This window comes from Arachis duranensis, chromosome 3 (assembly GCF_000817695.3).
Source record: "Arachis duranensis cultivar V14167 chromosome 3, aradu.V14167.gnm2.J7QH, whole genome shotgun sequence".
In the NCBI taxonomy this organism is placed as follows: domain Eukaryota; kingdom Viridiplantae; phylum Streptophyta; class Magnoliopsida; order Fabales; family Fabaceae; genus Arachis; species Arachis duranensis.
In genome coordinates, this window is record NC_029774.3 from 11,424,042 (window position 1) to 11,435,835 (window position 11,794).

The following is an 11,794-nucleotide window of genomic DNA, read 5'->3' on the forward strand; positions in this document are numbered from 1 at the left end:
TTCAGATCTTATTTAGTAGGATCAAAAGTGATTGTGTACACTGATCATTCTGCTCTTAAATATCTACTCACAAAGCAGGATTCAAAACCCAGGCTCATAAGATGGGTATTGCTTCTACAAGAGTTTGATATAGAAATAAGAGACAAAAAAGGGATAGAGAATCAAGTAGCTGATCACCTGTCCCGGATAGAACCAGTAGCAGGAGCATCCCTCCCTCCTACTGAGATCTCTGAAACCTTCCCGGATGAGCAGTTGTTTGCTATTCAGGAAGCTCCGTGGTTTGCAGACAGTGCAAACTATAAGACTCAAGGTTCTCCTTCTGTAACCATGGAGAGGAAACATGAAGAGCTTCTCTCAAAACAGAGTCAAACAGAGCCCCCACAGTCAAACTCTAAGTTTGGTGTTGGGAGGTCACAACCAAACTCTAAGTTTGGTGTTGGGAGGTTCCAACATTGCTCTGAGCATCCGTGAGGCTCCATGAGGGCCCACTGTCAAGCTACTGACATTAAAGAAGCGCTTGTTGGGAGGCAACCCAATGTTATATTTTATCTATTTTCCTTTGTTATTTTATGTTTTCTATAGGTTGATGATCATGAGAAGTCACAAAAATCAATTGAAAAAGCAAAAACAGAAAGAAAAATAGAAAGAAAAACAGCACACCCTGGTGGAGAACTTGCTGGCGTTTAAACGCCAGTGAGGCTAGCAGATGGGCGTTTAACGCCCAGTCTGGCACCATTCTGGGCGTTTAACGCCAGATGCTCTTAAATATCTTTACCTTCTTGCTCCATCGTTCCAATATATATCTCGGTGACACTTGGGTTACTCGTTCAAAGCTTAACACGCTTAGGGCGTGACGACACAATATCCCGCTTGACTCGAATAATAAGCACTGGCATTTCACTTGGGTTGCTACTGAGTTGTAAGTAACCGCAAACTTGTTGAATATTGAGCTGGAAACTTGTTCTCCAACTTCGTATACTGAATAGCCTAGAGAGGAGTTCGTTAATCTTGTGATGCAATTCGCATTCCCTCTGAATTGTGCTTGGACTTTCCTAAACTTTTGGTGAGTGTACAAATGTTGAAACTGAGCTTCTATGGAGGATTTTATTGCATACGGTATGATGGTGTGAAAATCTGCAGCATCGGATTCTCTCTCTCTTTGCTCCATGTTTCCGAGGCAATTATTGCATTGTTTGACAAATTGGATAAGTGAGTTGTTCTGGGTAATGAACTTGTTAAAAAATGAATACATGCTCTCGCTCTTTTGTGTGCTTCTCATCCCGACGCAGAAGTGGTGATCCATATAAATTAAAACCCATATATGACAGTCTTCGTAAAGATCTGCAAAATACACCCAAATCAGACTATATTACACCCAAAACATGCAATTTACACCTTTGCTGCAGATTTTAAATATCATTACCTGAAAGCCACTTGTTGTCCACAAGACCATACTTTAGTAGAAAATCATTCCAATTCCTATCAAATGATTCTTTGGTATGAGAGTTCCAAACAACATGGCTCATTTTTTGTTCGATTTCTATGTGTCCCTTGTAGCCATTTAATTTGCTTGGAATCTTCTTTGTGATGTGCCAAATACACCAACGGTGAATTATTGTAGGCACACAAGCCTCTATAGTCCTTTTCATTGACACGCATTGATAGGTGAGAATCACTTTCGGAGAATTTTCTCCCATGCAACGAAGCCAACATTAAAATAATCATTTGAATGATTCAATATCTTCATTTTTCATCAAACTGCATCCAAGAGGTGTTGACTGACCGTGGTGATTCACCCCGACAAAAGAACCACAAACCAAATTATACCTACAACAAATTACGAGAAAACAGAATTAAAATATTACATACACCCAAATAATAATTTTATACACCCAAAAACATCCAATATACACCTCTACAACAGATTCATAAAACAACACACAAAATAGAATTCAAATCATTAAATACACCCAAATAATGATTTAATACACCCAAAAATATCCAATATACACCTCTGCAGCAGATTCATAAAACAACACACAAATCAGAATTCAAATCATTAAATACACCCAAATAATAATTTTATACACCCAAAAATATTCAATATATACCTCTGCAGTAGATTCATAAAACAATATTAATTTAGCATCATAAACAAGAACAACATATTACCTGTTTGTATTGTAGGTGGTGTGCAGGAAATAACATCTCCGAAATACTCAAAGGTAGCCCTGCTCCTTGCGTCGGCCCAAAAAGCAAGCTTAATCGACTGATCGTCCTCGAGTTCGAACTCGAAAAAGAAATTTTGATTCTTCTCTTTCATTCTTAATAAGTATTTTCCGAATTCTTTTGCATCTTCTTATTCCGAAACATTCCGCACTTTTCTCATGAAGTAATTTCTCACGTCTTTTTCGATAAAATTTAACTCGCGATGACCCCCAGTTGCCGCAACAAATGATTGGTAAGTTTTCTTGGTCTGATACCGGCTTTTTCGTTATTCTGTATTGTACGACAGACGGACATGCTTAGTTCCCTGTGCTGTTTGAGAATCTTTGCTTGAGTTGGACAGCAAGGATGTGAATTATGCAACACGACCTTCGAAATGATCCAACCACCAACATCCTTCAACGTGTGTATATAAATTCTTGCAGGATAATTTAAACCAGCGGTGGAATTCATTTTTTCGGTCGGAGATATTTTAGATTTTCATTTTCCCTCTCTGCTACATGTAATCAATTGATTCTTAATTTCGTTTTCGCATAGTCCTTATAAAATTTTGCAGCATCTTCAAGGGTATTAAAAGTCATTCTAACCTTGGGAACAAACTGGTCATCAACAACATAGAGGGGCTGCAAAATACACCCAAAAATACACCATGTTAAAAATAATGATATACTATAGAGTTTCTGCACATCATAAAAATACACCCAAATATTCTTGATCTACACCCGAACGACAATAATTCAACTAAAATAATAAGAAAAGTCATAAATTGTAAATACACCCAAACCTCCCTAAAATACACCCAAATAGTTCTGATTTACACCCGAATGTCTAGTATAAAATACACAAAATTAATCAAAAGTAGTACATTAGATTCAATTCACAGTCAATATTCACGCATTAATTTCACAATCAATGCTCATGCATTATTCAGCTAGACAATGATAAACGACTAACTGCATCAAATTCAGATTCAATAATTAACTGAAACTAAATTATACCTCAAGAACTTCATTCGATTCAAATTCAAAATCTACTTCACTCTGGTTCAGCTGACAATCTGAAGTTGAATCATCCATTATCTTCAAAACGATTTCAAAACTTGATTTCAGAAATCATGAAAATAGAGAAAAACAAAGCAAGAAAATAGAGAGAGAAATGCACGTAAATGACAAAGAAAGAGAAATGCATGTAAATGACGAAGGAGAAACCAGTGAGAAACACACGTAAACGATTAATGAAAAGGCAAAGAGAAACGCACGAACGAGATCGAACAAAGAAGGCAAGAAATTCAAAAAAGGAAATGAAATCCTTTGAAAAAAAGAAGTTATATATTCGTGTGTTAATTGATTTAAAAGTATGTTAAGGAGGCGTGTGAAACACACATGCCATAAGAGGCGCGTTTGAGGATAAAGGACTTGTAACACTTGTAAGTGTTAATCGCTTGTATGCTGAAATTATTCATAATCTATTATATATCTCTAATTTTACAACCAAAATGTGCCACATGTCACTTTCTCATTGTAATTGGAATCAAATTTTTCTTCCAAAATTAAGGAATTCTCCTCTCCCCTTACTAATTTTACAATCAAAATGTGCTACATGTTACTCTTTCATTGTAATTGAAATTAATTTTTTTCCTCCAAAATTAAAAAGTTCTTCCCTCTTCCTTATTAATTTTACAACTAAAATGTGCCACATGTCACTTTCTCATTGCAATTGAAATAAAATCTTTTCTTCCAAAATTAAAGAGTTCTCCCCTCCTCCCTCTTCCTTTCTCTATTTCTCTCATTCTTTCAAGTTTCAACCACTCTATCTATTTTATGTATCATTATCAATATCAATGACTAATTACTAATTTGACAATCAAAATATACATGATATTCTTTAATTGTATTAAAATTAAAATTGAAATATTAAAATTGAAATTAAAAAATACCTATATTATGTATTATATATTACTATCTAATTTAATAATTAAATGTGTCACATGACACTCTCTTATTAAAATTAAGAGAAAATGTTTTTTTTCAAAATTAATAAATTTTCTTCCTAAATTCTCTCATCTACCTCTCTTCATTTTTTTATTTCTCTCTACTATTTTTACTCTATATATAATTTATATTTTATATTAGTAATTTGACAAATCAAAATATGTCATCCGATATTTTTTTACAATTAAAATAAAAAATTTTCTTCCAAAATTAACAAAGTCTCACTCTCACTCTCATTCTTCATCTTTATCTTTCTCTCTCTTTTCTCTCATTCTCTATTTTTTCTATCTTTCTCTTCTACAGAAAATAAAATTAACAAAATAATAGAATTTAAATAAAAAATATTATTATTATTGTTTTATATACATAATTTTTTAGTTTTTATTTAGTTTTAAATTTTTACCGTTTATCTTTCTAATCTATATTTTCATTTATCTTCTTTCAAATATTTATTACATATAATTTGGAGATAATACTAATGTTATAATTAAAAGTTAGAATCAATATTTAATTGTTTTAAAAAAATTAATTTGGAGTTAATTTTATAACTATCAGTATAATTTTTTTATGCATTTTTATATACATAGAGAGAAAAAATATTATTTTTAAATAACAAGTATAAAAATTAATTATTTTTATTTGTGCAATAAACTTAACAATTAACAGCTAATTAAATGTAAAAATATACATGTTAAATTCTTTTAAATTTTAGATAACGAATGTTAAAATTAATTATTAATAAAAAATTAAATTTTTTTATTTAAAAATAATAACTAAAAATTTTATTATTTAATTTTTTATTTACAAATACTTTGATCTTTTTAGTCATAGACTTTTATCAACTTACAACTTATTTTATAAAAATAATTTAATTTTATAAATCTTTTATACCATGCATAATTTATATTCTCAGAATAAAATAAATTATAATTTTAAAAAATTTATATTCTTAGATTATTACGAATAAAAATACTAATTAAGCTAAACTTGTGTGCGTGCTGCACATATACTGACATACCTTGGTCAACTCACCATGTATGGCAGAAGATTACCACATGGATATTGATAACTTAATTAAGTGAATTTGCATGGTGATTTTCGTGGTCTTTTTGCCCTTAAACAATGGTTATTATATTTTGGAGGTAGAGTTATGTACACCAGTGATCATAATAAATATATATATATATAAATATAAATAAAAAAACACACATAAAAATACATGATTAAATTTAGTGAAAAACATGAATAATTGACTTAGCATTTTTATTTAAATTAACAGTACAAATATCTAAATACTATTTGATGTAAAAGTATTCTCAAAAGTACTCCACAGATAAACAAATCTAAATAAAATGATCAATAACTATAATTTTTTATTATATCACATGTTTATTTCTGTTTTTTTTAGAATGTGAATTAACATATATATTTTATTCTGTTAACATTCTATTAAAATATTTCACAGATCAAAAAAATTGGCTAGATATGATTATAGATATAATAAACTAATAGAAGATAATAGCGTGTATATATTACAGCATAGTAGAATAAATTAAAAAAAAAATTACACAAATTTTATCTTTTCTATCTTTCTCTTGTTACTATCCAAAATTTAATATATTCCATGACATCACATTCACAAGTCTAAATTTAGTCTACAAATCAAATCATGTATTACTTTTTTTTTGTGCCTGACTAATCATGTATTACTTTGTTCTATTAGATATACATTAAAAAATTTTAAATTTAAATCTTTTTTATCAAAGAATATGTAGTTATTAATGTTAGGAAAGAAAGATTAGAATTATTTCTCATAATCTTAAAACATAGATATGTAAAATCAGGACACAACTATTCTAGGTTAGTGTACATCTCCACAATGCTATAATATTTATAGTAGATAGAAATTTTTTTTGGTGACTATAGTAGATAGAAATTCTGAAACTTAATAAATTGATAATAGTCTAAAAGATAGATAGCAGAATGTGATATGCAACCTTTTATTTATAATGTTTGATGGAGAAATTTGGGATAATATCTCATCAAATTTCATGTTGATCTCATGTAAATATGGTTGTGCATTGTGAGCCCATAAAGAGGACATTGTGGTCCAATCTAATGCCCAGTTGAAAAATTAATACATAATAATTGATGTTAATAAATTTAAAAATATCTAAATTAATTAGTAAAAAGAATTTTTTTTTCAATAAAATTGAATTTCAACTAACATTTAAAACTATTATGTATCTAAAAGAAGAAAATAAAATTAAATTAAATGAAAAATCTAAAAATTTAAAGATTTTTTAATTAGAATATAAAATATTTATCATCCTAACTAATTTAATGTTTATTATTGTTAAACATATGTAAAAATTAAAATGATAAATTAATAGAAATGCTAGTTTCACGTTTAACCAAAAACCAAAAAAAAGAAAAAAAATAATAGTGGCATATCCAAATTCAATAGCAATGTTAGGGGCCAGCAATTTTTGTGATTGTTAGCAATCAACTAGCATGATTTAATGGTGTGAGATTGGTGTGAGATTTCATCCAATGACTCACCTTTCTCTGCTGGTTACATGCTGATAAAATTGCTGTCCCTAAACTTTTCCCAAATTCAATGCATTAAACTTCCAAACACAAACACGCTTAGTTTGCATCAAACGTACTCTTACATGTGTTGCACCTCTTTTTCCATCACAAAAAAAAAAACGTACTCTTACATGTGTTTTGTAATTTAGTGCAGATACTCTAATCTGGATCTTACTTTCTGCCCTTTCACACATAGCTTCAGTTACTTACGTTAGATCAAAACTTTTGGCAAGGGGTTAGGCAACATGCATGAAAATTAAGGAACTTAAAAGTATACACCAAAACTCAAATGCTGCCGTGATAAGAAGAAGAAAGCGTCAAAAATAAATAAATAAATAAAGACAACTAAAAGTGGGGTAAAGTATACTACTTGCCGCCTTGTATTATTGCTTTAGTTTTTATGAGATGGACCAAGAAAAATGTGAGCCAATGCATATGATTTCATCAACCTTAAATCATATATATAACTGAACCACCTCTATTCTGGGTCTCGTATATGTTAATAATGAGGGAAGTGAGAGGTGGTAGTTGGAAATACAGTGGTGCTAGTGTAAGAAGTTCTGCCGCAGTGGCAGTTGTGGTGCTGTTATGGTGGCATGGAGTGGCACAAGTGAAGTCACAAAGAATTCCAGCTCTGTTTATTTTTGGAGATTCGTTGGTTGAAGTTGGCAACAATAACTTCCTCAGGACTCTTTTAAGGGCTAATTTCTATCCCTACGGCATTGACTATTCCAAGGGTCCCACTGGACGTTTCTCTAATGGCAGATCCTTAATTGACTTCCTTGGTAATAATTAAAATTAGAATGTTAGTAGACTCAGAAAGTAAGAGCTTAATCATTTTTTAACAAATTGTTTTTGCAGCGAATCTGTTGGGTGTTCCTTCTCCTCCACCCTTTGCAGATCCTACCACAACTGGTCGTGCAATAATTAATGGAGTCAATTTTGCATCAGCTAACGGTGGCATTCTTGAAGAGTCAGGCAGACACTATGTCTGTAATTTAATTATTTACAAAGTTAACTGTTATAACCATTTTGAGCCCTTAATTTTATTTGGTAATGCAGGGTGAGAGGTATAGCCTAAGCCAGCAAGTGCTGAACTTTCAGACCACATTAAATCAGCTTAGAACAATGATGGATGCAGACACATTAAGACGGTATTTAGCAAAGTCTATTGTAATCGTAGTCACTGGAAACAATGACTATATCAATAACTACCTCCTTCCTGGCTTATATGGTTCTAGCTCTAATTACACTACTCAACAGTTTGGTAATCTTCTCGTTAATTCCCATATTCAAAATATGCTGGTAATTATTTCATTATAACATTGTTGTATTAATTAATTAGTTGTGTATTTAAAGAATTATTTCAACTATTGCTTTAATAATGTGTGGACATGTTCTGCATTATAGGCTTTATATAGCTTAGGACTAAGGAAGTTCTTCTTAGCGGGAGTTGGACCACTTGGTTGCACTCCTAACCAACGAGCTCGCGGTTTAGCCCCATCCGGAAGGTGCTTAGACATTGTTAATCAAATGGTTGGAACCTTCAACCAAGGGCTAAGATCAATGGTGGATCAGCTGAATAGAAACCGTCCTGATTCCATGTTTGTGTATGGTAACACTTACGGCATCTTTGGGGACATGTTAAATAACCCTGCAGCTTATTGTAAGCTACACTTTAATATCTTTGTCAAACTATTTCATTGATGGTGATAAAGTCAAACTAATCGGGTGATTGGAATGTTCATTTTTGCAGCATTTAGTGTCATTGACAGAGCTTGTTGTGGACTTGGAATGTATCAAGGCCAAATAACATGTCTCCCTCTTCTAGCTCCATGTGTGTCAAGAAATCAGTATTTGTATTGGGATGCCTTCAATCCATCACAATCTGCAGTGTATGTCTATGCTTGGAGAGTTGTGAATGGTCCTGTTAATGATGCTTATCCTATTAATTTGCAACAAATGGCTCAACTTTAGTTTCTCTGCACAACTACTCCCTAACTTTGTTATTATCTATGAAAAATAAACAAATGTACCGTTATTTAAGTAAATGATATATTTTATAGTACTGATGTTTATAAATTATTCTTAAGCTTTTATTATTTTCCAATTTTATATGGAATATTCTAGGAATAAGAATGAATAAATGAGTATTCTAATAAGAATATTTGATGTCATAGAATAATAATTTTAAAATTAGAAAAATGTTCTACTGGTAAAAATGTTTTAGAACGTAAGACTTAGATAGAGAAATATATTAAAAATATTTCAAAGATTATATTTTAAATTTCTTTGTTATATTATATAAACACTTAGAAAAGTTTTTTTTTGTCACCGCACACAGGAGTAATACCATTGTACTCCAACATGAAAGATTAAATCTTTTTAATTTCAGAGCAAATGCCATATGAATTACATGACAGCTCATTGAGATATCTATCCAATTAAATCAAAATACTCAGTATATTACCTTTTGTAATTGAATAAACCTTGATGCAATCTTTGTAATTATTTATGATTTTATATTTCTTGGATTAAACATTTGTTTTTGGCATCATAAAGTGAAAAAGGGCCCAAGGAGGCCCGAATTAGATAGACAAAATGAGGTAATAAGTTCATGTTCGGACCATATGGTTGACCAAACGAAAAAAAGAGAGAAACCCTCAGAAGAAATGAGAACGGCGAATTTGAAATACCTGTGTAGGAGAGTGTTGCCTGGGTGGACTTGGAAGGTAGAAGGAAGCGGTTATCGGCTTTATTCGAAGGCAAGCTCTGCCTCTTCTGCTACGACAGATGACCGCGGCGAAGGTGAGGATGCTGCTCCCACTTCGGGGATCTGCAGGCCCCTATCGGAGATACTGAAGGAGCTTAATAAGAAAGTCCCTGACTCTCTCGTCAAAACCCGTGTCGAGCACGACGGATTCGCCATCCGATACATTCCCTGGTGCGTCTCTCTGTCTCTCTCTAGCTCTCTCTGTATTTCTCTAGCTCATATGCATAGCTGATATATATTCTTCTTGTATTTTGCAGGCACACTGTCAACCGCATTTTAAACTTACACGCTCCTGGTACTTACGTATCTATCTATTTTCCTTTTTGCTTTTGAGTTTCTCTAAGATTTTCTAATTTTTCATTTGTGGTAGAGTGGTCCGGTGAAGTTCGGAACATCTCATACTCTGCCGACGCCAAATCTGTCTCTGTTGTCTACCGCGTTACCCTCTATGGCACTGATGCTGAGGTACCAACTTCATCATGCATCCAAGCATATTAGCCGCTATTAGATTATGTTACCATTTGTATGTAATCTTCACTGCTACTCAATTCATCGCTATCACTATGTTACTTTTTTTTTTTTAATGTGCAAGTGCAATTAAAGACTCAATTGGCCTTGGAGTTAACAAACTAGGTTATGAATTAGGAAAACTAATAAATTATCTTAATAATGCCACTCCTTCTACAAATTCATACAAACATACAATGCAAAACATTTATGTGAGAAGTGACATTATAAGAAATGGGAGTACTTATTATTTTCCTATGAATTGCCCTTTGTTTGGACCTAAATTGTGTTATGAAAAGGAGGCGGCCATCTGAAAAGACAATTTTTTTGGTCTTCTGCCAAAATTATTTTCTATTGGGAGTAATGAGAAATTTAGTAATTTTTTATTAAAAGAGTGCTGAAAATTATATTATAAAATTGCTTGTCCCAAAAGATTAAGTTAATATAAGAAGTATATATCTGTGAAAAACTGAGACAAAGCTTGTAAGACCATTTTCAATTACTGAATGAAATCCTCATTTATTAAATGATCTCTGATGAATGCTTCTAAATATTGTCACCACTTCATTCAAGTATAGTTACCATGATTTCTCCGGTTTGTTGTAATCTACTCTTAGAACCTATGGTTATAATGTTATATGCTATGGTGATCTTATTTTGATTTTTTTTCCTTCTTCAATCTTGGTCTCTATAGATATTTAGAGAATCAACTGGTACTGCTTCAATAGATGACACAAGTTATGGAGATCCTGTACAGAAGGCAGAAGCAATGGCTTTTCGCAGAGCTTGTGCACGCTTTGGCCTAGGGCTCCACCTTTATCACGAAGATGTATCATGATTAACTGCTTCTGCCATTTAGGTTCAACGTCTTTCTAATTACCATTTTGTTATATTTATATGCGACTGGATATATAAATCGGTTTGTGCTATAAAGAAGCATTTTGTTACTTAATGACCTACTAAGTTGGTCTTCAGGTATGTTAGGGTTTTTCTTTTGATGTATTCTATTTCTCTTTCTCTGCATAGTGCATAGAATCTGCAGCGGGGAGAATTAATATCCTGCTTGAAGTCTGATGTAAAACTTTGCAATAGTTTATTAATGGATGACATGCTGTACTATGCCATAGCAAAAAATCACTAAATTCGTCAGGATGTCATATGTTTTCACTGTCACAATAACAAAAATAAGACTCAGTAGAGGAAGACAGGTAATTGAGTTAGGTTTTTGTTGATCATGGTAACTCTAGTTTACCTAAGAAAAACTGCTTTCTAAATTGTGTTTGGTAGAAAAATGTGGTAACTTATTGTTATTATTATTATTATTATTATTATTATCCATTTTTCATTTTATACATCCTATAAAAAATTTAAGAAAAAAAAAATCAAATTAATTTTTAAAGAATTTTAGATTGGATACTTTAATTTTTGACAAATTTTTATTTTTTAGAAGCTTTTGAAAATCATTTCTGTCACGCAAATTGATTTTTTTTTAGCGTGTTTTTTAGAATATAATTATATTATGATAAAATTTGTCGGTAACTTATGCATCTAATATACATATAAAAATTTGATTGGAAATAATAGAGATTAATTTGTCTGACAAAAGTAATTTTCTAAGATTTCTAAAAAATAAAAAATTTGGAAACCAAACATCTAATTTAAAATTCTCTTGATAATTTAAAAAATTTTAAATATATTTAATTTA

General features: G+C 31.5%; 2 protein-coding genes across 2 annotated transcripts; both read left to right on the forward strand.

The window, feature by feature from the left end:
• The first annotated feature begins 7,308 nt into the window (after positions 1-7,308).
• LOC107477633 (GDSL esterase/lipase At1g71250) lies at positions 7,309-8,840 on the forward strand. Its single transcript, XM_016097681.3, has 5 exons — positions 7,309-7,594; positions 7,671-7,798; positions 7,872-8,114; positions 8,220-8,475; positions 8,566-8,840. The coding sequence occupies exons 1-5, from the start codon at positions 7,315-7,317 to the stop codon at positions 8,784-8,786; spliced, it is 1,128 nt and encodes a 375-aa protein (XP_015953167.2). The 5' UTR covers positions 7,309-7,314; the 3' UTR covers positions 8,787-8,840.
• Positions 8,841-9,427: 587 nt separating this feature from the next.
• Positions 9,428-11,228, forward strand: LOC107477634 (DNA repair RAD52-like protein 1, mitochondrial). The gene is made up of 4 exons (XM_016097682.3): positions 9,428-9,753; positions 9,840-9,877; positions 9,953-10,047; positions 10,784-11,228. Exons 1-4 carry the CDS (start codon positions 9,440-9,442, stop codon positions 10,925-10,927), a joined length of 591 nt encoding a protein of 196 aa, XP_015953168.1. The 5' UTR covers positions 9,428-9,439; the 3' UTR covers positions 10,928-11,228.
• The last annotated feature ends 566 nt before the right edge of the window (positions 11,229-11,794 follow it).

Bases quoted from the DNA above. Each gene is read 5' to 3' on its own strand.
- LOC107477633 (XM_016097681.3), top strand. From the start codon at position 7,315: ATGAGGGAAGTGAGAGGTGGTAGTTGGAAATACAGTGGTGCTAGTGTA. The intron at 7,799-7,871 runs GTCTGTAATTTA...TTGGTAATGCAG, and splicing joins AAGAGTCAGGCAGACACTAT to GGTGAGAGGTATAGCCTAAG. The intron at 8,115-8,219 runs GTAATTATTTCA...TCTGCATTATAG, and splicing joins CCCATATTCAAAATATGCTG to GCTTTATATAGCTTAGGACT.
- LOC107477634 (XM_016097682.3), top strand. From the start codon at position 9,440: ATGGTTGACCAAACGAAAAAAAGAGAGAAACCCTCAGAAGAAATGAGA. The intron at 9,754-9,839 runs GTGCGTCTCTCT...TGTATTTTGCAG, and splicing joins GCCATCCGATACATTCCCTG to GCACACTGTCAACCGCATTT. The intron at 9,878-9,952 runs GTACTTACGTAT...CATTTGTGGTAG, and splicing joins TTTAAACTTACACGCTCCTG to AGTGGTCCGGTGAAGTTCGG.